General features: G+C 45.2%; 1 protein-coding gene across 4 annotated transcripts in view; it reads right to left on the reverse strand.

The window, feature by feature from the left end:
- Positions 1 to 2,837: 2,837 nt before the first annotated feature.
- Positions 2,838 to 25,789, reverse strand: part of FGFRL1 (fibroblast growth factor receptor like 1) — a 167,652-nt gene continuing 144,700 nt past the window's right edge. For all 4 annotated transcript variants that reach the window (XM_059845371.1, XM_059845369.1, XM_059845370.1 and 1 more), the window contains 4 exons: positions 18,707 to 18,787; positions 13,676 to 13,960; positions 10,909 to 11,262; positions 2,838 to 7,631 (listed from right to left, as the gene is read on the reverse strand). In XM_059845371.1, the coding sequence (XP_059701354.1) occupies positions 7,222 to 7,631; positions 10,909 to 11,262; positions 13,676 to 13,960; positions 18,707 to 18,787 (1,130 nt within the window). In that variant the 3' untranslated portion in view covers positions 2,838 to 7,221. The remainder of the gene's footprint in view (positions 7,632 to 10,908; positions 11,263 to 13,675; positions 13,961 to 18,706; positions 18,788 to 25,789) is intronic.

Below are 25,789 nucleotides of genomic sequence, written 5' to 3' on the forward strand. Positions count from 1 at the left end.
TTAGTGAAAATGGGGGAAAAAAGAATATTCATTGCTTTGCTGATGTCCATGCATATTGGGTGATATGTTAAATCCTAATTATATCAGACAGACAGACAGGAAAAGAAAAAAGAAGTAAAGAAAAAATGCATAAGCTAAAATGAGGACAAATAAAGGTCATAGCTCCATATATTGCTCACAAAGACCTGAAGCTGGTAAGCACACACAAAATGTAGAATGGGCATTCTCTTTTCTCCATACTCTACTCCACAAATAGACAATATCTGTGTGCCACCTAACAGTCAATATAACACCAGTATTTTAAATGTGGTTTTATCAGCCATTACTTCCTATTTCCAACTACAGTCATCCACATTTTTGGTGCTGGGATTTGCTTGTGGCTTTTTTATGTTTGTAGTAAACTTTTAAAAGCTGAGAATCTTGGGCAAAGAAATGCTCTGCTGATAAGAAAAGGTGAAGAGAAAATCTATGCCTACAGCTCCCTACTTAGTAGCATTTTCTGCCAGGTCCAGAATACAGAACTGACCTGGCAGGTGGATGCATCCCAGGACATTTGGATGACAGACCCTCACCCATCCCAGAACATTTGGATCACAAAGCATGGAGTGGGTTGGAAGGGACTTTTAAAGGTCATCTAGTCCCACCCCCTGCAATGACAGGGACATCTTTTACTAGACCAGGTTGCTCAGATCCCTATCCAACCTGGCCTTAAATGTTTCCAGGGATGGGGCACACAGTGCCTCTCTGGGCAACCTGGTGTTTCACCATCCTCATTGGAAAATAATTTTTTCCTTATGTCTAGTTTGAGATTTAAAAATTTAAAGGGCAATAAGTAACTGGAAGATATTAATTGGTTGGTGGTCTTGAATTTTTCTCACCAGTTTCGTTCTGTGTCTTGGTGCTCTCTGCATTTACAGGATCATCAGGGTTGGAAGAGATCCTCAGGATCATCCAGTCCCACTGTCAAACCAGCACCACCATAAACCAGCACCTCTAAACCATCTCCTTAAGTGCCACATCCAGTCACCTCTTGAACATTTCCTGAAACAGTGACTCCACTACCTCCCTGGAAAACTTGCTCCAATGCATAACCACTCTTTCAGCAAAAAAGTGTTTTCCAGCTATCTCATCTGAACTTCCACTGTTGCAGTTTAAGGCCATTTCCTCTCACCCTCTCAACCCTCACCTCACTACATCTTTCTTCCAGGTAGTTGTGGAGAGCAATGAGGTCCCCCAAGCCAGGCTCCTCTTCTGCAGACTAAACCACCCTGTTCCCTCAGCTGGTCATCCAAAGACATGTGGGATGACAGATTCTAACCCACCCCAACACACTGGATGACAGCCCCAAGCCATGCCAGCACCTTTGAAAGACAGACCCTACAATGGAGGGGTGTGAGTGCACATGGGGACGTGCTGCTGTTTGCACAAAGGGCAGTAAATGTGGGTGCAGAGCCCCACTTTGTGTAAGTAATGCCATGACTGCAGCACTCAGCTGGGAAGGGCTGGGATCATCCTGCTGGAGCTGGGTGAGCAGCCTGGGTGTGCAGCCCCGTGCCCATGCTGCTGTGAGGTCACTCATGCAGCCACAGTGCTCAGTGCCAGCAGCACAGCCAGCTGCAGGGACCAGCTCTGGCATCTCCTTTCCTCTGCAGCTCAGCTGCATTTCCTTAGGGCCAGAAGGCACCACTACACGACCTCATTTGGGCTCCATGAATCCCTTTATCCCAGTAATATTCCCAAAATCTCGCATTTAGCCACATGCTGTCCACAAAGCACCCAGCCTTGAAGATTTTGAGAGATGCAGTGTCTACCACTTTGGATAGCTCCTTCCAAAGTGTGTGCATTTCCCATTTATGTGTGTCTGGCTTCATACTGGGGCCATTAATTTCTGCCCCATCTTTCTCTGCCAATGGGCCAGCCAGGGAAAAGATGTAAAAACCTGGGAATGGTTCCATGTGTCTCACTGATTTCCCTCTGGACATTGCAGGGATTTTTTTTTTCCCACTGGCATCTCTGAGAGCTGGAACAAGCTCTATATGGGTAATTCCATGATTGTAAGGATCTTTTCCAATGATTCCATGTTAATCATCAGCTTTGAGCAATTTGGAGTCATGGGCATGCTCAAAGTTCCTCATGTAGGCAGAGGTGCTGCCCAGGTAGGAAAGCCATGATAAATTCCCCATTAATATCTGACCACCTCCCAGGGTTTGCTCACCTCTGCATCTTCCCCAGGACTTTATGACAATATTTCAAACCTCTCAAGAGCTTCAGACAGCCACAGAAATGGAGTCAACACAGAAATATTTCCTCTTTCCTACCCCAAGTGTGCAATTTCTGCACAGGGATTTTGGGGTCAGAGGCCAAGGTCAGGTCAAGATGAAGTTTGGGTGAGGGCCAGCTTTTCTGAACTTAAGATGTCACAGCTTAGACATTTACTGCCTCTGGAGTGAGTAGTGAGACACTCACAGGTTTGCCTCAAAAGAGGTGGAGGTGCTGAGCTTGACCTTGAAATCCCTGGTCCACTCCAGGTATTCCAAAATTCCATCTTGCTAATTAAAATTTGGCTCCTAGTGCAGTTGTAGCATTTGGCTCTAGAGGTGAACAGATTAAAAACTGCCTTTTTTCACTAAAAATCAGAAACTTTGCCCAAATCATTAAAAAAAAAATAATGCCTCTGCTTGATTCACAGAACCCACATGAAATACCAGACCAAGCTGTGGCACAGAGGTAACTTTACAATATTGTCTTTTTGCCCTGTCAGCACACACTCCTGACGTGTGCTAACACACACACACCCACACAGAACTTCCCTTCAAAACACAGAACTCTAAAACATATTAACACAACTCCAGGCTTTTATTCCTTTTTTTCTGCAACTTTTATTACAAAGCCACAGACACACTGTGCCATTCTGTCTCCTTTGATGTGTTCAGTTATTGTATTTGTCACCAAATGAAAACCACAGAACACTTTTTATCTTCAATGTCTGATAAGTTTCCAGTTTGAAAGGGGCCAACCACAGAAAGATTGTCCATACAAAGTTAAAAAATGCCATGCACCAACTGGTAGGTAAAGCCATGTTTGATTTGTAATGCAAATAAAATTAACAAAGATAGTGAGTTTTAAGCCTAAAGTTCCTTTGATCTTTGAAGCTCCATGGTTTTAAAAGTACAACTGCCTTCTGTATCACAGCCTGCCATGTACATCTATATGCCTATATGCATACAAATACATAAAATGAAAAATCTTCTGTGTTCAACATAAGAGTCAGTTACCACAAAGAAGACAATGGTTTTCTTTGAACACCCTCTGTTTAGGAATGAAGATGCATCCAAATCTTTTCCCACCGAATAAAAAACATATTCATACACAAGTGTGACTTTGTTGAATTTATTTAAACAGTGGAAGATTTGCAGTATATGCAAGGCACAATCAAGCCCTAAAATTCAATGGCAGTAGGGCTTGGGACAGAGTGACTCAGAAAAGGTCTTAGAGGTACCTTGTGAAGGAAAAATAATTCCTCAAAAATGTGAAATCCACCCAGGCACAGCAAGCCAGTGCAAGGCCCAGACATCAAACACAGCCCCTTCTGAAGAGGGTGTGTGATATTTCCCTGGGAGGAACCTCACACCATTTCTGGTGGTCAAGATGGAGCAGATAGCCAAGTCAGGATGAAATCCCCATGCTTTCTGCAAATCAAGACCTTTATAGCATCTCTCATGGTGCACCCAAAACCAGAGCTGCATTCCCAGTGCCCCAGCCAAGAGCTGCGCCCGCCCTGGGCTGATGCACTGCCCACACAGGGTAGTTTAATGCAACATTTGCCTTTGGAGAGCCCTGTCAGCAGCACTAGAGACTTATCTTTGCAGGGCAGGAAGAAGCCACTCCTTCCACTTGAGCCATTGGACAGAATGTGAAGTTTTTGCCTGTGTGATGCAGCACTACGGAGCTGGGCCACAAAGGGCAGGTGGAGAGTGCTACACACAGCCTGGAGTTCTGTGCTGCATGGGAAATGCAGGACAGATGCTTCTCTTAACCCACCAGCCCCCCTCTGAGGCTCAGGGACAGAGCTGCCACTTGAAGTGGTGACATTAGAAAATCTCCCAGGGTTTGCTTAGGGCTGAATCCCACAAACCCAGCGCTCACCCCCACCTCTGAAGCTGGTGTCAGTGCTGCTCACAGAGCATGGGTCAGAAGTGTCTCCTTGCTACAACACTGGCCCAGAGAGCAGAGAAGGGCCTTGGGCTTACAGGGGAATCCTGCCCTTTGCTATGCCCCTAATGCTGCTGGAATGTGCAGGAGTCTGGGACATACCACAGTGTAGTAAGTAGCTTCCCACCGGCACAAGATATGAGATGTAGACTTTAGTACCTCTCATGGAAAACATACACTGACTTTGGAATAAAGGCAATGCCCTTAGTGTAGAGAGGCTTTTAAATCTATTTTTTAAAATGAAATGACTCGGTATACTTCAGCCATTAAGAACTCCTGCCTAAATCATGCCTTATATCTGTGCCTTATATCAGAGCTCACACTTAAGTTCCTCTCAGCTCTCCCTGAAGCTGAGAGGATGCACATAAAGATATCCTTAATCTGAATTTTAGGGATTTCATAAATTTGTGTTGAACCCTCCTGCTGAAAAATACTAGTTATCAATGGGTTGCTTTATTGCAACCTCTACAGGAGGACCACCATGAGGGATGGCCTTCCTCTAGGGCTTATTACATGGATAACCTTCTCCTAAGGCAAGAAAGGGACTTTTTGGAACAGAATGCATTGGTGAAGAAAGCAGGAGCTGATTCAGTGTTTCACTGATTCAGTGTTTCACAGAATCAGGGCCCCATCTCACAGCACCACGGCTGAGCAAACAGAGAACTGTTTGGTTTGCTGGTGATTCAAACAAACCACCAGAAAAAATCACTGCGGGTCAACACAGAGTAAATACCTCCACAAATGTTCAGAGAAAAGCAAAGCCTAAAGCACAGCTTTGTTTCAGATTAAATAAAGTGTTTCACTTTTAAATGGAGCAGCTGGCTTGGTGAGGATCTCTTTCATGGAATAGGCTTGAGAAGGAAGTGATTCCAAACTTAAAAATTAGAATGTTTCAAATTTTCTTCTTCTTCTTCTTCTTTTTTTTTTTTTAAACCATCAAACTCTCAATGAAAAGAAGAGAAACAACTTCATCATTGCTGAACTTGCCTTCTCCAAAGCAAATGTTGGCCCCTGAAGAGCTGGGTGCCTCTCTAGTGTGCAGCAGAAGAAAGGTTCAAGCCCCATGAAGGGGAGCAGCTCCTGTGTTCTCTCCTCACTGTGCCCAGCTCACCCTCCACTGGCTCCTAAAGCAGCTGCAGTTACAAATTGTTTCACCTACATTTCATGATTTCCCCTTCCAAGCACCCTGAGGCCAAAGTTCTTTTTACAGCCTCACAAATTATTATGCTTTGATTTACAAAATTTTCTTTTAAAAAACCCAAACCAACAAACTAGTACGGGTCTGGGCTTAAAAAACTAATGAATCATCCTCCCCACTCCCCCCAGAAATACAAAGTGAAACAGCTTTCCCTGTGAGAGAAGAATTTGCTGCTGGAGATGGCTGGGGTCCAGGAAAAGTGATCTGGGCACTGCAGACCCCCCAGTCAGAATACAGACAGTGGAAAAGATCAGTTTCTGATGGACAGGATGGCACCAGCAGCACCTGAGGTGACAGGAGATGACACCTGGCTAGTGTGAAAAGGCATAGAGACAGGTGGCCTCCAGGTTAGGAGTAGCACAGTTGGTAACAAGCTACATCAAGTGTGTTCTGAGCATGGCATCTACAGAACCTGAAAAAAAAAATTCTTTATTTTCTTTGATCAAAAATACATATAGAAATGCCTGTTTCGAGGAAAATATCATACATTTTTTTTCTTGTTTAACAAAATAAATTAAATATACATGACTTCTGTTTAAACTCTATATAGAATTACAAAGGTTTTATATTCTGCAATTGGATTCATTCCCAGTCCATTTAGGTATTTAATATGGTCCTTATTTATTTTCTCTTCTTTCTGTTTTTACTGTTGTTTGAACTGCAATGTTTTATCACTTACAAAGTGATATCTGAGGGGAGGGGACAACCACACACAACCTAGGTGGATATTTCTCAAATGCAATTTTTTCCTACAAGATTATTTCACTCTCTTTGCTTCTCACTATTTTTTCTAATGCTCTCACGTATTTTGCATTGATGCAGAAAATCCAGTAGCTTGTCACTCTAAGCCATCAGAGAAGGACAGTGTGTTTTGCTTTCTTCACCATCAGCAGTTCAATTATTATTATTAATTATTATTATTTCTTAAATATAAATATAAAGGTGTTCTGTACAATGTTCCTTTTTCCTTCCTTCCTTTTTCCTGGCAGTGGCACTGAGTCCTAGGACCAGGGGAGCGGAGCTGATCTGCAGAACATCCCATGGGGAACAAGATGCCTTCACCTTGCAGAAACTGAACCAGCCAGCTTGGTTGGCTGATTGTACTGACCACGACTGAGAAGCACGTGGCATTTCACCTTGTGAACAGAAATTGGCTTTTTCAGACCTTCTTGTGTTATTTTCTTTCCCTGGAAGAGATGAATGGGTTATGTCTCCTGGTGCTTTGGCACTAAACCTCAAGTAAGTTAGAGCTTGAGTCACTCAGAGCAGGAGAGGTCTGGGGGCTTCCCACCAAAACAAGTGATGCCCAGCAGGCATCCAGGCCCAGCCAGAAAACTGCCACACACACCTCCTGCTATACCTGCTTCCTTCAGTAACACAGGGAAGGAGCTGGTGGTTCACATCCCTGTGTCCCATCTCACATGTTGCCACTTTGATTAAAATATCCAGGAAGTCTCTGCTGCTGGAGACAGCTGCCTCTCTGCTGTGAATTGGAGTTCCTTCATTATTCCTTGGCTACATCCTGATTGCAATAATTAAAAAAAAAAAAATCTCTCTTCTCTCTGTGTCTTTCTCTATTATATATATATTTATATAGATAGATATAGATATATACACATATATATATACACACATACACACACGCATATACAATTATATATATATGTATATATATATATTTAAAATTACATATATAACTTTTTCTGTCTGCTTTGCCTGTTGCTGGCAGTGCTGAGCTGACTTGGAGCAGTCTCTGCTGAGGTACCACGAGGAAAAAAGCCCAAAGGAGCTGCTGTACACGGGGCCAGCCCTCAGCACTGGTACTGGATGTGCTGGTGCTGGTGCACTTTGCCTTCCACGTGCGAGTGGGTGTGGGTGTGGATGTCCGTGTAAATCTTTGGGTACATTTTGGGGGCCATGGCAGGGGCCAGGCCGGGCCCCTGGGACAGTAAATGCTGCTGCTGGGCCACGTATTCCTCGTAGTTGATGGAGGAGATGCAGTCCTTGTCGGGGAGCTGGGGGACGCAGGCGCGGTCGCGGGGCTGCGGGCGGTGCGCGGGGGCAGCGGCCGGGGGGGAGCAGGGCTTCTTCTTGGACTGGCACAGCCACAGCAGGATGGTCCCGAAGATGAAGACAGCCCCGGCCGGGATGCCGATGATGACGGGCCAGGGCAGGCTGCTGGCAGAGGAGGGAGGCACAGGTGCGCTGGGAGGCTTGGGATCTGGGCACGGCATTGGGGAGAGACAGAAAGGGTTAATTAAACACAGGCAAAGTGGATTCAAAACACATGTCACACTTGGGCTGGCGGCTGGACAGACTGTCTGGCAACTCTGCCAGACCAAGTAACAAGGGAGAAATCAAGCCAGCGCGTGATGTTTGGTAACTGCTTTGCTTTTCAGTGCTCCTGGAAGGACAAGCAACTCATTTTCTCTGGATTAGGGGTCAGGAGGGGAGTCTTTGGGGGAGTTTACAACTCTCTTATCCAAGCTTTAATGGATGCACACTAGAGCCAGCCTGAGAGAGTTTCCTAACGCTCTCACTCCGTGATGGAATGGGCTTTGCTGCCCAGACTGAAGGACACAACACAGGACATGTCAGTAAAACCTCACTGACACCAGCCCAGGAGGCACAATCAGGTTGCACAGAGCCACAGCACGTTGCCCACCCACCTCTGCCAGGTGTAGCTCTGCCTGCAAGGGCTTCAGACACTCTCTAGAAATCCTGTCTAGCAGTCCTGGAGCTACCCAGCAGTGCTCCACCATGGCAGGGAGAATGAATGTGAGGTTTTGGAGGTGTTGGCTTGACTTTCTTGTGTGGTTGGGAGGAAGGCTGAAGGATGGGAAAAATATAGGGGAGCTGGTGGCTCCTCCTTGGTTCCCAAGCCATGGAGAACTGAAAGTTCATTCAGCATTGAAGTGTGTCCCCAGCTTCCTACCCCAAATGGGCTCTTCCTCCACCAGTCTCTTTGGAGCTGCTGCTGGCTTTTCAAGGGCAGTAAATTCAGCTACTGGAGGAGACAGGATGCTTTAGACATCATCTTTCACAACTACCTCCTCCTTTATCTCTCTGCAGTTGGCTGTCAGTGGCTATCCCTGGATAGCCACTCCAGTTTCTCAGCCTGATCTCCTGATTTATAGACACAAAAGGAGTCCTGGGGTAAGATTCTAGTGGTGAAAATCCTTGTCTAGATAGCTACCAGCTGGAATATCCAATGCCTTGAAACATACCCAGGCACAGAATTCAGCTTGCAGGGAGACACCCAGGAAACTTCCAAAACCACAGGCTACCTTAATCCTTCAATATGTTATATTCAAACATCTATCACTTAACTTTCAAGCTAAACTTCTTTAAGACACTAATGCCTTTTTCTCTCCTTGACAAATAATCCTACGGGTAGCTTGAAATGTTAAATATATACTATGTGGTCTCTTTGAAGTTAGGAGGACCTATACTTTGACCTTAACAGATGAAATTTTGATTCACCAACCTGGGAAATTACAGGATAATTTAGGCTGGAAGGCAAGTCTGGCCCAGCCCCCTGTTAAAAACATGACAAGATCAGAGAGCTGACCTATCAGCTGACCACAGAAAACAGAAGTCTTCATGCTGGTTGGCAGAAATCCTATCTGGGCTGAAAAGAAAGTGTTTTGATATTCATCCATGTTCCTCAAAGCTTTCAATGTCAAATCTGATAGATTTACAAGCAAAATGGTCTTTTTTAAATCATGGCTTTAAAACCACATCTTTGCATCTTGGGGCAAGCTGGGCTCTCCTTCTCCATCACTGCCAATACCAACAGTCCTGCAGGGTCTGGTTCTGGCATGAGGCCTCACTAGAGTCCCATTTAAATCCATGGAAAGTCTCCCCCTGATTTCAGTAGGAGCTGGATCAGACTCTCATAGGTCAGAAACTCCCAGAGGCTTTGAGTTATATCCCACCCATGCTGCTTTTTACAGGCCTTTCAGTTAGAGTGTAGCTCTAAATCCAAAATGCTTATCAGGGTAGAACTGCATAGTCAGCAGACAAAGGAGCAAATGACCAGGCCAGGATGGTGTGTCTCAAACACAAATGATACAGTCTCAGCTGGATGTGGCCACCAGCTCTGAGGTCTGGGGAGGGAAGGCAGCAGCTGTGTACAGGGGCCCCAGGGGACCACTGGATAAAAATTTAACTAATCAATCATTCTGGTTTTCACACTCATTCATTTCATTTCTTTGTGACCCAGACAGTTTTCATTCTTCCCTCATTTTATGGGCCTGTATCATTGTTTCCTTTTACCAGTAAAAGCAACATAAATAAGGGCAAGAGAAAGGAGGAATCTTAGGGAATGAGGTTGCAAACTGTGCTGTTATTCAGTTCCCCTCTCCCATCCTGCAGCCTATCACTGAAGCAATTTAGTGTCTGCAACTGCAGTATCTTTCCCCAGCTTGCTCCTCTTTCATACAGGAGTAGATAATTCAATTTATGTCACCTGGATGACTGAGAGGGGCCTCAACAATGTCTGTAAGTATCTGCAGGGAGGTGTCAGAGCATGGACCAGGCTCTGCTCCATGATGCTGAACAATAGGACACAAAGAAAGGGCAGAAACTGATGCCCAGAAGTTCTACCTGAACATGAGGAAGAACTCCTTTACTGTGCAGTGACCGAGCACTGAACAGATTGCCCAGAGAGGGTGTGGAGTCTCCCTCACTGGAGATATTCCAGAACCATCCTAACACAATCCTGTGCTATATGCTCTGGATTGACTCTGCTTGAGCAGGGAAGTTGGACCAGATGACCAACTGTGGTCCCTTCCAACCTGATCCATTCTGTGATTCTGTGGTTATTCCCCCCAAAGGGAGAAAAGGAAATACCATCAACAGGATTTCAGCAGGGACTGATTTAAATCAGGGCTGATTTAGTCCCGCATTCATTCTTATCAGAACTGGGCTAGTCTAAATCAGCACAGCATCACAGAGGGCCAGGGAGCCAATGGGCAACAGCAGTTGAATGAATAAATACCATGATGTCACAGACATATTTTATGAAAAATCCTTTTGCTAGGATTTTTTCTCCTAAGAAGCTGAGAGGCCTCAGAAACAAAATGTAAACAATAATTATCTGCTGCTGTGGAATGCAACAGGTGCATCTTTGATTGGTCTCATGTGATTGTTTTTAATTAATAGCCAATCACAGTCCAACTGTCTCAGACTCTCTGGTCAGTCACAAGATTTAATTATCATTCCATTCCTTTCCTTTTCCTTGCTAGCCTTCTGATGAAATCCTTTCTTCTATTCTTTTAGTATAGTTTTAATATATCATTTTCTTTTAATATAATATAAATCATAAAATAATAAGTCAGCCTTCTGGAACATGGAGTCAAGATTCTTGTCTCTTCCCTCGTCCTGGGACCCCTGTGAACACCACCACCACCACATTTGGTGAGCCCCGAGTGAGGAACACTGCCACACCATGACACAGACCACTGATAACAGAGGGGGAAAACGTCACAACTCACCTGGCAGCACTGTGAGAAAAGCACTCCGGAAGCTGTAGCCCATGGTGTTTGCCCCGAGGCAAATGTACATCCCTGCATCCTCCTCCTTGGCTCGAGTAATCATCAGTTTGTTCAGGTAGGAACCGTCTGGGCGGGACCAGACCTCCCCCGTGGGCAGCACGACGAACTTCTGCCCCCCGACGTCGATGGTGGAGTTGTACTTGCTCTCCGTGCCGTACTCCACCCTCTTCAGCCACTGGATGACGGGCTTGACGTCGCTGCGCACTTTGCACTGGAAGGACGTGGTGCCACCGTAGTCCACCGTGGTGTTGACGGGGTGAGTCCCTGTCAGGATGGGCTTGGACCTCGTCCTCTCTGCACAGAAACACAGGGAGCTCCATGGGCAAAGGGGTTTGCCAGCCTCAGTAACTTGCAGTTGCAGAAATGTAGGGGAAAGGTGTAGGAGGGATGCAAAATCATAGTCTAGTCCAACTCCCTGCCCCAAGGCAGGCTGAGATTTCTGCAAACTCCTCCTGATACACATTTTGCCAGCCTCTCGCCAAAGCCTCCAATGGTAGATGCTCTCCAAACATCTCCTCCATTACCTGAGGCTTTAGCACCTCTGTTCTCATGCTCGACCTGAATCTTCCTGTTTATAACAAGGAAGTTTATTTTCTACCTGCATCAGACCTGGAGAAAAGGATGGTTTCCCTCTGAACCCTCATGTTTTAGAAGAGGTTCACGTGACCATCCTTTCCAGCACAATCATAAGTCTAAGGTTGTGTCAACACCACATAAAGTGAAAGGAAAAATGCACGCCTGATTCTGAGGAATGTTTGGATCTTTTTTAGTGTTAGGATCAGATAAATCAGTCACAGTTTCCAGACAAGGAGGTAATGCAAACCTCTGTCCTAGGCACAGGAGAAGTTATGGTATCACAGTGGGTGGTAACTGCTGGCAATCATCAACTCCTTTTGATGGCAAACACTGTTGGATTGAGCATGTAACAAAACAGCTCCCACCAGCACTGGCTTTGGAGTGAAAGGAAGGAACAATGGACCCTCTTTCAAAAACTCGGGATACTTTCAATATTGAGGGCTCTAAAGATGTGCTTAGGAAACAAAAATACCACACTAGTCTCTGTAGGCTTTGCCTTTGGACTGTGAGCAACAATCACAGCCGGGGAGACTGAGACTCAGATAAGCAGGACTTAGGAGTGGAGGCTCAGAGGAGGGGAAAAAAAGGAGGAAATTGAATAAAACCTGTAATGCTCCACAGAATGATGTTAAAAATAGAAAGATGTCTGAAAACTGCTTAATGCCCTTATCTCCTTGACTCTGGTTCCAGCTTTGGTTACTGTTTTCACTCCTAGCCAGCAAAAGCTAATGAAAACAAAGGTTACATACATCTTTAAGTTGATAAAAACCAAGATAAACAGGGACACAGAAAGGGTTTGTTCCTGGTGCTGTCTGGTTTTGATGAAGTGAAAATGCCACAGCTGCCATTAGGATGGGGCTTGATTCATTTTCCTGCCTCTGCTCCTGGTTTTAGTGTAAACACATGTTTTTACTGTCTCCACACAGCTGCATCTTTATCAATCCCAGATGTCCAGCAGGTTTGTGCCTTCAGAGCCCAAAAGAGCTTCCCACATGTGCTTTTAATTCCTGTGATTCTAGGGAAAGGACTTATCAGAGAACAGATCTTTACCTTTAAGAACAATCTTTCACACTGGGATAAACTTTCTCATGCTAAAACGTATGAACAGACAAACAACATGCTTTCCAAGTGGCTGGAAACAGCCCTCCATGCCCCTGCTCCTCATTAATGAAGGCTATTCAATCTTCCCTCCACTCAGCTCATCTTCTCTTTCTTGAGTTGGCTATTCTGTAATCATTTCCATGACAACTTATGATGATGTCATAGGCAAAGCACAATGATTTAAGAATAAGAGCTCTTCTCTGGTAAACTTAGGAAGGATTTGAGCATAATTATCCTCAGCTATAATAGGGGAAACAGAAGATTAGAGAGCAAGACTCAGAATAGCTAGATAGTAAGAAGAGCAATTTACCTCACCACAATGCAGGGTAATCCCCCACGGCTCATCTTCTGAGGATTGAATCTTTAAAGCTATGTAGGCATCTAAAGATACAGACAGGATCCCAGTGGATGTTTTTAAGGTTTGGGGTTATTTTTACTAATTCATTTCTACCTGCCTGGACCTTCAAATGGCCAAACATTTTTTAGAATCTGGCCCTAAAGCCTTGTCTAGCTAGTCACACCAATCATAAGATTTCTTGTTTTTCAAGTTTCCCTTGGGAAATTTCTCTATCAAATTTAAAATTGACTAGTTTCACCCATTCTGACATACTAATCTGGGCTATCCTAGATATTTCCCTCCCTCGGCCATGGTACTTGAAAGGACTTTCTCTGTTAGTTCTCTGTCTGTCCTTTAATTGATTCTCTCGTGGAAGACTGAACTGGGCATGACTTTCACCATGCAGGTGCCTGTGGAGATGATTGTTTCCCAAGTACCTTTCCTCATTTCAGCTCCTCAATTGTCTTCTTGCTACTCTGTCTTGCCCAGGTTTCAGGTGCATTCTAGCATTCCAGCAGTGTTTTTTCTAATGTTTTTAGCACTTCCCCATTTCCATGTCCAGACATCAGTACCTGCAAGGAGGTGTCAGAGCATGGACCAGGCTCTGCCCCCTCACCACCCCACACTGTCATGACTGAGCCAGTCCCTTTCTCAAAGGCCCCTCTCTGCTCTCCCTCCCAGAGCTGCACTTACGGATCACTTCGACTTTGTACGTCGCGTTGATTTCTCCAACTTTGTTAAACACCCGGCAGGTGTACTTCCCGCTGTCCTCTGGCTTCAGGTTCTTCAGGTTCAACGTCCACTTCTTCTTCTTGTTCTCCCCAATCTCCTGGGGAGTGAGGGGCTTGTTGTCCTTCAGCCACGTGATGTCAGGCCTGGGGTTGCCGCTGGCCACGCACTTGAGGCGGATGGAGCTGCCGACGGGGCGGGCGATCACTCTCCTTCTCATCTTGGCAGGCTGAGTGAACCTGGGCCGGGCTGCAAAAGGCATCAGAATGGACTGAGCAGAGCACAGGACATGAGCAGAGAAGGAAACTGTTGTTATGTCTTATGGCCAGATTTGCTTGAGAGGCAGCCCCATACATACCAGTGTAAGCTCTCCCTCATATCAGCTCAAACTGTTTTCCTTAGGAGGGATTCACCACCCAGCCAATGCATTTGAATGTCTACAGGACTGCTCTGGCCACTGCATTAACCTTCTGCATAGCACAGTCCCAGAATTTGTGTGTCTGTAAGGCAATTGCACCAGACCATCTCACAAAATAATACCAAAATCACGCTATTGCAGCTGAAGGCAAAATGTGGCCCCATAATCACACAGTAATTGTTCCCATATTCCACAAACTCCTTGGCAAAGACCAAAGGAAAAAACTCAGATTCCTGTCACGCTGACCATTTTCTCAATTTTTTGCTTGTCATATGAAGCTTCATTTCCTGAAGATGTTTTGCCTCTTAGCTCTCAGTGGCTTTATAGGGACCTAAGAAGAGTCAGCATCTTTTACATGCATAGGAAAGTCTTAGAAGTATGACAGATTTTTGTACATTGGTCTGAACTTAAATGTAGGCAATTCATTCAGCTCCAATTTACAAAACATTCATGTTGAATGGTTCAGAGAAGTGAACAAAGAAATGGAAAGACCCAATAAAACTGTATGAGCTTGTTATTAGAGGATACCCCATGCCAAAATGAGAGAATCTGAAGCAATAGCTGCTGGTGGATAGAAGTGTGGGTCATCTTGTCTTAGCAAAGAAATCACCAGTATTTCTAAGAGTGCAGAGACAAAAAAACTTAGAGAAATGCAAGGCCCTTATCTGGCAAAATCTGAAATTCAATGAAGAATTTAAAAGAAATAACAAATTTCTCACAGTTACTTTAACAATGCCAGTCCAGGGGCGCTTCTGACTAAGCCCACCACAGAACTGTTAAAGTCAGAAAAAGTCTCTAAGATTATTGAGTGCAACCATTAATCTAACACTGCCAGCTCCACCACTAAACCATGTCCCTAAGCAGCAAGCACATCTACATGCTTTTTAAGCACTTCTAGGGATTCCCTGGCCAGCTACAGGATGGCCTAGTGGAACTTCCTACTTGAGAGCCAGCCCTGCTGCCCGGGGCTGAGGGCCAGAAGCTCTGGGATGTGCATTACAGTGGAGCTTTCCTGAATGGAAGAGGCTGGTCTGCAGCTTCCTATCTCCAAGCACTGGGAATGGCAGCCATTGCCCTCTGAGGTTTGTGAGCATACCCCTTAGCCCTCACCCCCCTGCAGCCTTGGCCAACATCCCTCCCTCTGGAAGAGGACACCCTTCAGCCCACCCCTCTCCACACAGTGCTTTTCCATAGGGGGAACCATCTGTCTCCATAGCCTTCCCTTGCCCCCCTTGGCTGTCATTTTGGGTCCCAGCCATTTCATGTTATTTCAAACTCCTGCTCAGAAATGCTTTGCTCTCCATGCAGAGGCTTTCATGTGTAATCCAATGAACCAGAGTAACTCCGGCACTGGAAGTCTTTGCCGTGACAGCTGAGCAGCAAGTGTGACACACTGACCCCCTCCACAGCTCCTGGGGCCTGAACTGCTGGGGTCTTTGGGGTCTGCTGCAGGAGGCCTCCTCACAGCAGACACAATCCCCCTCCCTGACAATGAGCCCTGTCAGAGCTGCACACTGTGGGCAACAACATCCCAAATTTTAGTCTGAGCCGAGGGAGAGGTGCTGATAAGGACTGCCATTGTGGAAATTGAGAAAATGTCTGCAAGGCTCACGGAGAGGTCAGGAATCAGCCATGCAATGGGTCTGAGCAGTTACTCTGTAATATGGCAGTAATTTACTCTGAGAGCAGGAACTCCAGGTCTAAGTAGAGGGGAGATCCTCATGGACAGGATTCCTGAGCTGGGACTAACATGCCAAAGAGCAAGTTGGAGCCAGGACAGTCACACTCCCCCAGCAGATTGAAAAGTCAAGTTAGTGACTCTGAACTCTCAGAAGGACTTGCTGGCACCCCTGCTCAGCAAAAGAATTTTAAGACAGAAACTCCTTCCACCCAAAAAAAAGCAGGTCTTTAACATTTCTGGTTTTCCTCCCACTGTGACTCCCATGAGTCTGTCTGGAGTTCTGCATTCACTCCCAGCACATGGTTGCCCAAATACATACTAAACTACAGGCAAAGCTACACTTTTTTGGATCTTTCAGCCTTTCTTTCTTTCTCTTTCTGTTTAAAAAAGGTTAAGTGATTATGTGGTCTCAAAAGCTACTCCAGGCTGTGTGCAATATGCTGAAACCAGATCCCATTTACACAGTCCTGAATGTTTCCTTGACAAAAGCTTGAATTGGACAAGTTTAGAAAAGCCAGTTACAAAAAAAGGAGAGAGAGAGAGAGAGAGACATACACATTAGAGAGAAAAAGAGATCCAGCAAGCACAAAGGAGAAAGAGGAGAAGCAGAACTGTGAGGGACAGGAAGAAAAGGTCTCTTTTGAGTTGATGCTAAATGTCTGTCCCCAAATCTGTTCCATTTACAGAAGTTTTGCTTGTTGGAGTGCCAGCAAAGGCAATTACAAAGTGCCTCTGTGTTATTCACATGCTTGTTCTCCTCCACATCACTTGGCATTTGCTTCATAAACATGAACCACACATTTGTACAGGATAAATTATGTCCCACTCAAGAGCAAGGGAAAACACAAGTGGATGGGGACAAAGAGACAGTGTTGTGAACGGGTTCCTGGCTGAAATGCTGTTTACCATGAAGATTTATTCAAAGCTAATGAAAATTAAATGCAATGAAAGCCTGTCAGCACAAAGACCTGTGAAGGAATTCAGTGGTGTCCTCTCCCTGTGGGACACCTTGAGAGGAATGGATTAGTCCCTGAGGCTCCTGTCAGACATTGCTCACACAAAGGGAAGTGATTATCTGAAAAATGTTGTCTGCTGTGGTGCACCACCATTACCCCCACATAGTCACTATCACTTCCAGCTTTCATGATAATCACAAAATGTGTCACAATAGGACTATGTATTGAAATACTTTCAGGTCTTCTGGTTAAGAGCTCAGTCAGCTGTGGGAAGACATGGATGGAGGTCTCTATCTTTCCCCACATCAGCTCCCTGCCCTCCCTAGAGATACTACTCTATGATGGTAGATGGAAAGGAAAGTGGATCTTTTTTTTTTTTCCACCATGCTTCTCCTCTCACACTTCTCCAAGGGCCCAGGACTTGACAACACCAACTGCTTCTTCACCCATCATCCCCCAGAGACCTGCAGACACACACTGACCCTCCCTGCACACCAGCAATTTACTGCTGAACAGTGCTGGATGGAAAGGGCTTAGGTGGGTACGTGGCTGGCCCCAGGCATTTCCCTGCTTGGGGAGAGGAGAGGTGACAGGAGGGATGAAAAGAAGAAAAAGCAGAGATTCAGGAACACTCTGCAGCACAACAGACTGGGCCAGGGCAGCACAGAGTAAGACACAATCTGACACAAAGTTGTCAATGCCTAATAATTGTAGTAGGGCCTATATCTTTTCTTCATATTATTATTGTATTGTTGTATTGATCCATCATCCAGCAGCTCTACCAGGAGCACAATGGCAATGAAAAGGGGAGAGATGGCAGCTCTGTACTAGCTGCTGAACCCCTCCTGAAGTACTCCTGACCTGCAGTTTATCTAAGACACCCTTCCTCCAGCCCTGAAATGTTGGTATCCCCCTCCAGAATGAGTGGAGGTTACCTTTCTCTCCCCAAGCAAGCTCAGCCTGAGATAAATATGTAATAATATAAATATGTAATTCAAGTGTAGCCTGGACTACACCACAGCACACCACATCCCTGTTTGCCAGCTGCTGAAGAAAACTGGCTTCAGCTTAAGTGGTGGGGACTCACACAGCAAAAGTTTGTCAGGCTCCACCCCTACCACTGCTGTGAGGTTCTCTCTGGCCACAAATGTGGTACAAAGCCATCTCTGTATTATAAAATGAAAGAGAGGGATGCACTGCACGAGCAAAATGAAATGCTGTGCTTCATCCACTGAGCTCATAAACTCACATCACACTCCTGTCAGGAATGGCCAAAAGCTGTTTGGCATCAGCCTGACAACTTATTGTCCTTCAAGGAGTGCTTGGACCAAACTGGGCCTGCAATTTATGCAGTGATTCAGAGCCTGTTCTGATGAGATTTTAGCAGTTCCCCAAAGCTCTGCAACAGCTACAAAATCTATGCCTGAACAGTCCATGGCTTGGAGAAGCTCAGGCAGGTGTCTGAAAGAGAGGGTGATCTTAAAAAATACTCATCTTGGCTTAGTGCTAATTCTCCTGAAGTGAAGTCAGACCTCCCATTTGCCCTCAGTGGGAGCAATGTTATGTTGGCACTGAAGACTTTTGGAAATACTGCTGTAAAAGTCAATATGCATTTTATAGGGAGTCTATGAAAGCTGTAATAGCTGCACATGCAAAAGAAAAGTCTCTGCCCAGAAAAACAAATACAAGGGAGAACCATGCTGGGGTAAATGGCAGGGGGCCCTAGGGCCAACCACAGGCTGCATTTTGCAGGACCCTTGGATGGGATCCATTCACACCAACACATTCAGCTGACACTCTGTTTATTATTTGACCATATGTAGGGAGAACTCAGCCCAGTTGCTCTGCCTCTCCTCTCCTTCAGCAACTGAGAAATGTGCCACGTGAACAGCACTGAACCAAGGGCTGAGGAAAACCACAAAACACACACTGCTCCTTACCCCACTGCTTCCCAGAATGGTCTTCATATTCTCCATTGGAGCCTTCAGGCACCTGGCTGTCTTTTCCTGAGCTGGCATCATCTGTGCAGGAAAGGAAAGGGAAGATGTTAAGAAGGTCTCCTGCAGTACAGCAGGATAAAAACAGGAGTTTGCATCTCCTGCTGGAGACACCATGCAGCTGAAACAATCTCAACATACAGTAGGCATCCACATCCTAGCACCTACAGCCTGGCCAGTTTAATGAACAATTTAGTTTTCTGCTTTACGGGCTTTTCAGCAGGCCACCAAATCAATAGGAGTTCAATCAATGTTGCCATTGATAGCTGACAAAAGCCCCTCTGTTTATGTTTACAGGTTGCTGTTCCCTAGGAGGAGCTGATCTGTGGTACCATCTATGCAAATAATGGCATAAGAGCATAAGCAGTATGGTTGTGGCCACTAATTCACCCTTCAGCTTCCATACAAAATCAGAAAAGCAAACAGGTCTGGGGTCAAATGTGCTCTCAAGGGATGCTGAATGCAAATTTATGGCTGGCAAAAACAACATTGATTTGAAAAGCTGCTTGTGAGTATTTCTTTTTAATTAAGACCACCCATCCACCTGTATCAAAACACCACTTTGTCCCTCATCACTCTTGTTGTCTGTATCACTACCACACAGCAGCACCAAAATCTCAGCTCTGCCCTGGAGAAATAGAAAACCCTACAAAGTGAAACTCCCATCTCTCCAGCAGCCCCCACCTCAAATTGTCACTGAGATATGGCCACCTGTGAGGTCTCCAGGAGGGCCAAGGGGGCAGGAGAGTGCCCTGAGCCTCCTTCTACAACCTGGGTGATGCTGGCAGCCTCCCACATCTGCAGCAACCAGATGTGAAAGTTTTTCCTCCTCCAGCTTGACCTCTACAGTACTGGTTTTCAGAAAAAAGGTCAGGTGAAGGCTGGGACAAACTTTGCCTCAGTGAGGAATACAATGGTGTAAAAACCCCAAACAAATTAAGAAAAGTCGAAATATCTAATTTAAGGAAGGAATCCCTCCAAATGACCAACTCCTGACACTCATAAGAAAAAGGTCTTGTGAGCAAAGACAGGACAATTATTTCTGTAATCTCTACAACAGAGAGGAAAAACTGATCTCAACTTATATATAAGCATGCTACCCCCCAAAAGGTACAAACAGTAAAACTTCTCTTTATAGTTGTTTTATAAGTTGGATTGTGCTTAAAACAGTATTTAGTGTGTGAACTTGTGTGCAGTTTTTGAGAGAGAAGAATGTGTCTTTAACCCAGTCCTCACCCCAGGTTCTGCTATTTTGGAAAATCAGCCCATCTCTTCAGCAACAGGGCATTATATGCCAACAGAAGCTCTGCTCTCATTAGCCCTGTCCCTTAAGCAGAGAGGCTGCAATGCTACATGAGTTTGTCCCCCCTTGACCCTGAGAGATTTTTGTCTTCTCCTTTTGGCTAGTTCAGCACAGTTTCTCCAGGAAATGTACATGTACAGCTATGTACAGCTGTCACTTGAAGGGCAAGAGAAAACTTTGTGGGCAGTAGTGCAGTGCTCAAACCTCAGCAGCTCTTCCAGCTGACTGCCCCATCCCACCTGCTGCCATGATTGGACACCCTCAGCCTTTCCTGAGTGCCCCAGCCACCTCCCAGCCCAAACCATGGGCAGCAGGGTGAAACAGAGCCCGCTCAGGAAACACCAAGTCTCACACAGAGCCTGAGTGCCAGTGCTCTGCCTGCAGCCCGTGTTACAGAGGAGTGCCAGTGCCTCCTGAGCTGCACTTTGCAAGTTTATTTTTACAGCCTTGGCAAACCAAATGCAGGGAATACAAAAATACACATTATAGATGATGGCTTGAAATACACATTATACATGATGGCTTGCATATGACATTGTCTCCTTTTAGTCAAAATACCAAATTGACTATCTCCTGGCACTTGTACAGTTTTACCCATAAATATCCATAGTGTCAAAAATGAGCTCTTGGATGCTGTCTGACAAGAGAACACAGTAAACCCCTCAGCACATTTAGAAATATGTGTTGCAATGGAGAGGAAAAACTGTGGTCAGAGATGGGGGATTCCTGTCCGTTGCTAACTGCTGAATATCATAAAAGTGGTTATGAGATTTGAGTGGCAATGTTCTGCCAATTATACCTTAATCCTGCTGAGTTTGATGTACAAAGGGTATCTCCCTTGCCTACTGCCTCATGTTACAGAGAGTCATCCCCTGTGCCCTCCTCCTGCTGACACACAGCCACTGACTGTGGACTCCACACCTCTTGACTTGCTGCCAAGCTTTTGATGTGAGGAAAATTGCTCTGAATCCATTTGATCCTTTGAAGATGCATCCTCAGTTGTTATCCCGACAAATCGCAAGCCTGTGGAGTCACCTACCAAACCCAGAAAAAACCATTTCTGGGGGAAGAGGTCAGGCTAACTTTTGCCACCATGCTGAGCTGATGGAATAGATGGTTTGGTGGAGGAGCAAGACTGAAATAAATAACTGCATGCATTTAGGCACATTGGTTTAGCTACACTGGAACTTGCTTCTCATGTGTTGGGAACGTGGTAACATTAACAACAATAGCAGAAGGCTTGAGGTGGGGAAATGCCATAAACATGGAAACTCTTGCAGATCAAAAGTGCTCCTTCCCATCCCCAGAGCTGCTCATGGGGTGAGGGATGTTATATCAGACCCTTCCAGCTGCAATGTGCAGTGAACTAGGCTCCTACCTTCCTTGTACCTGAACAAACTCACACTCGACAGCTGTACCAAAGAGAGCTGATTCACGACAGCCAGAAACTGGATGGAGCTTATTTGGGGAAGATTATCTGAAGCCCCTGAGTCTCCAGTTGAACTTAAAAAGTATGAGAGAGGCAGTAGAGTAGCCAGAGATATAATGACAAAGTGCGAATCTGTGATGTGTATGACACAGGGTCAGGTATCTCTTCTGCTGCATTCAGAGAGGGATTTGAATCTCCCCTCTCGCACCTTGGATGAGTGTCTTAAGCTCTGACCTGTGACTGCAAAGAACAAAAAAGAGCTGCTTTCTTACTTGGGGAGAGAGATAACTCAGGAATACCCTGAGGATGGAAGGCCCCTATCTAATTCAGACATCATCAATATTTGACTTCCACCTGCCTCAACCAAAGTCAGTTCTGTGGCTACATGGAGTTTGTTTCTCCCTCCTTCAAAGAACTCTCTTATCTTTTCAATTTTAATATCAAGTGGTTTCCAAGGTTAGAGAAACACTTCTGTGGTGTTTTACAGGGGTCTGTGATGCTGAAAGCAAAGCTAAATTTCCTGTAAGTTCACAAGCACCTGGTTCAGCCCAAACCTAGTCTGAAGCCTGGTTCATAGCGTCAGATCTGAAGACCTGCTGTTTGCATTTCACTCCAACTGTCACAAACACAACTGGCCTGGCAGTATTCTTCTTAGACAGAGACAGGACCTGGAGAAAGAAGCCACATCCAGACATACAGGAGCAGCACACAAAACGGTGAGTTAGTAGCAGAGATCATGAGCCTTAGCTATATTCAAGAAATGACCTAATAAGCCGATTGCTTATTCATGCTCTTGTCAGCTCCCCACAGAGGTGGGCAGCTCGGGGTGATAAGCACATACAGAAAAATCAGCCTGCAGTCAAAGGGCAGCAGGGACCAGCCATGCAGCCCTGCCAAATTTGCTGCCAGCAGATTACCATGAGAGGCAGTGCTAAGAAGGATGAACTGCTGAAGTATCCTACAAGCTCCCTTTTCTGTGACCTATATTGGAAGGTCATCCTGCACTGCACTTCTTGGACAGCATCACACGCTAAGGATAGCAGCCAGTTGGAATATGAAGTGGAAAACCTGCCTTGAAAAGCAATCACTGACTAATTTTATGTCACGAGTATCTGATGCTAAGAAAACATACACATGATTTAGGTGTCCTTAATGTACAATTTGGCTCCATGGTGTTACAGAGCATGCTGGCTGGTCGAGAAACCTGAAGGGCAAGGCTCCAATATCGTGTCAGGTGACAGACTTGGAGACATGGGACAAACTCGTGTAGGCCCTTCCCCTCCAAATATTGCACATGGCCGTGCAAAGCAGGGCCAGGACAGACAGAGGCATCAGGCCACTCTTCAGGAATGTCACCCCAGTGGCATCATCCTCAGCTGTTCTCCAGCCATTGCCTCTCCCTTGCCTCAGGATCTCATTCCAAGCTGGCTTTTAGGTCTGAGATGCCACGGGACTGAGATGCTGGTGGTGCTGGGGAAGAGTGTGGTGCCCCAAAGCAGGCTGGATTTCTGCAGAAAAGGGATTTCTGTATGTAACTCCATTAGCTGACAAAGCCCACTGAGGAGCCCATGGGTCAAAGACTGCCACATCAGTGGGATATGGTTACTGTTTATTACCATGGCAGAATTGTTCCATTCCCTCTTAAAAGTTAAAGCACATGGAAAATTCTGCATAACAATCCAGCTCTGAGAGCAACTGATGAGAAATATTTAGATTGTTACTGAGTCAGGATCAAATTTTATTTACCCACAGGCTCTCCATGAAGGCTTCATGTTTTAGCCAAAAGGGTATGACTGGTTTTCAGGCCAATACCATGTGCTGAGCATCCAACCACAACTCAAAACAACAGCCCAATTTCTGAAGCAGAAATCTAGCCATCATATTTTGCTATGATTCACAAAGTTGCTTCAATTTGTTATAATGCAAGGCCCGTCCCTGCTCTGACTTGATGGGACCAGCTTTGGAGTCTTTGATGTCAGAGGCCTTGAAAGCCCCATTTCACAGATGAGCCAGCTTTGCATAAATAAACAAAGTGACCTCTGAACTGGAGCCTGAGACCTGAGCACACTTCAAAGCCCTGGGGGAGGTGCTGGGGGGGCAGTGGGGAATGAAGCGATCAGCATCCATCATTAGGGCAGCCCCCACTCCACACTGCTGCTGAACAAGGGGTGTAAATAAAAGGAGGGAGGCAAGTGGGGAGGGAGTGAAATGAGGGGGAAAGTGATGTAATCCAGTCAGGCTTGAACAATTATAATGAGGCCTTCTCCTTCTCCCATGGATGAATGAAAGAAATCTCTCTGAACTCCAGCTGTAAGAGCTGACTCTAACATTTACCCAGACACATCATATTTGCACATCATACTTGCTCCCCAATGGCCTTCACTGCTGCAGAATTCTAGGGAGTGATCAAACTCAGGTTGCTTGTGGGAGGTGGACCTTGGGCCTTTCTAGGCCTTATTTCAGAATTTGTTCTGTTGAGCCTAACCAGGAAAACTTAGACCATAAACTTCAAACAGGGAAAGACTGGACTTATTTTTCAGCAGCCTTGAAGGTGCAGTAGATGGTGGATAAACACACCCAAAAGCAAGTGTAATCTTAAAAAGTAGGTCTCTGCAGTCAGATGCTTCCCATTTTCCTGTAATACTTGCTGGAATTTAAAGGGAAACACAAGGCAGAAATCCCTCTGTCCTTTTTTTAGGGAGTCTTCTGCTATCCCAACTGATTCATCTGATGCCCAGATGAATGGTCCATGAGGTACCTGTGTAGGAAGGCAGCAACAACTTCATCTCTGGGATATTACAGGGATTTAGGTGCTTGCTTTCCCCAGACCTCCTTAATGTGGGGACTTTAATTAACACTCCAGGTTTCATTGGCATTTCAGCTGGTATTAACCCTCAACAGCCAGGGAAAAACAGCCCAACCCACTGGCTAGCCCAAACTCCATCTGAGAGCTACAACTGCCAGCTGACAGGGTTTTATTGCTCATCTTGTGATATTTGGGATGTTTCTGGAGGACCTTGAACATGATCTTGACCTTGAAGTCACTACTTCACGACACAGGGCGTTTTTTGTTACTGAATAACAACCCTTAACACCTGTGATTCTGAATAACTCTGTGCAAATGCACTCAAATCTTGGGTAAAGAGGAGCAAAACACTAATTTTCAAGTTCTTGCGACTTTTCAGCTTGCTTTGTGTTTTTTGTGAGGCCTGAACTATGGCTGCAGGACCCTTGGGACAGGTGAATCCCAAGGGTGACTTGAAATCATCAAGATGTAAAGTTTTCACTTTGACTCATTCTGAATTTTTTACCATCACTGAGGTCTAATTTAGCAAGTGTCTATTCTGAACCCTCTTTCCTGCCAGAGGCAGACAGGACCAAACTCCAATGAACTCATCCCACTGACACACACCTGGCATAAATATTAGATACTATTTTGAATGTTTTTTGTAGATCCTCCACGAACCTTCCATCTCATGCTCACCATTTCTTAACCTACCTGTATTAACAGTGTCACCTCCTGTATTAACAGTGCTGATGTTATAAAAAGACAGGAACTCTGTTTAGAGTTTATTTGGAAGGGTTCAGTGAAAGTAAAGTAAAACTTTTATCCAAATTTTATTTGGATAAAAAAGACCTCACAGAAGAAGCCCCTCTCCTTGGGTCCAGTCAGAGAAAACCCCTTGAGACTGAAAAATGGAAACCCACTCAGAGGAGTGCACAGTCAAGGAACACTCTGCTTTTCTCAAATAAAAAAAAAAAAACTAAATAAAAATCAAAACCAATCACCATCCCCCCCCCCAAAAAAAAAAAACCCAACCAAACAACCAAACACCAAACTAAAACTGAAGAACCCACAATAAAACTAACATGAAGTAAAAGGTTACTGGCAGAGAATTTCCCTCTGTGAAGGGCACTGGAGACTTTACTACCTATTGCCTTCAGCTGCAGTTAGGCCAAAAATAACCAGAGGTATTAAAACTGGAATTTCCTGACAATAAAAATTAAAAAGTATGTGTTGGTGGCTTTTTTTTGGTATTTTCAGCTCTGGCCATTTTCATGAGAATTTCCATGCAAAAATTTTCACAGATTTTACTTCAGGCCCAGGGAATCTGTTGTAAGCAGGATGCTTTGCAAAAGGAACATTTGCAGGCCACCTGCCTCCTGAAACACTGGAGAGACTCCACAGAACACAGACAAAAGCCCTGGCTGGGAAATGAAGAAATGAGGCTTGTGTCCAGAGCTGCATCAGTAACTCACATTTCTGAGTTGTGACGATGTGCAGGCCCATTGT

Source organism: Haemorhous mexicanus, chromosome 4, assembly GCF_027477595.1.
Source record: "Haemorhous mexicanus isolate bHaeMex1 chromosome 4, bHaeMex1.pri, whole genome shotgun sequence".
In the NCBI taxonomy this organism is placed as follows: Eukaryota; Metazoa; Chordata; class Aves; order Passeriformes; family Fringillidae; genus Haemorhous; species Haemorhous mexicanus.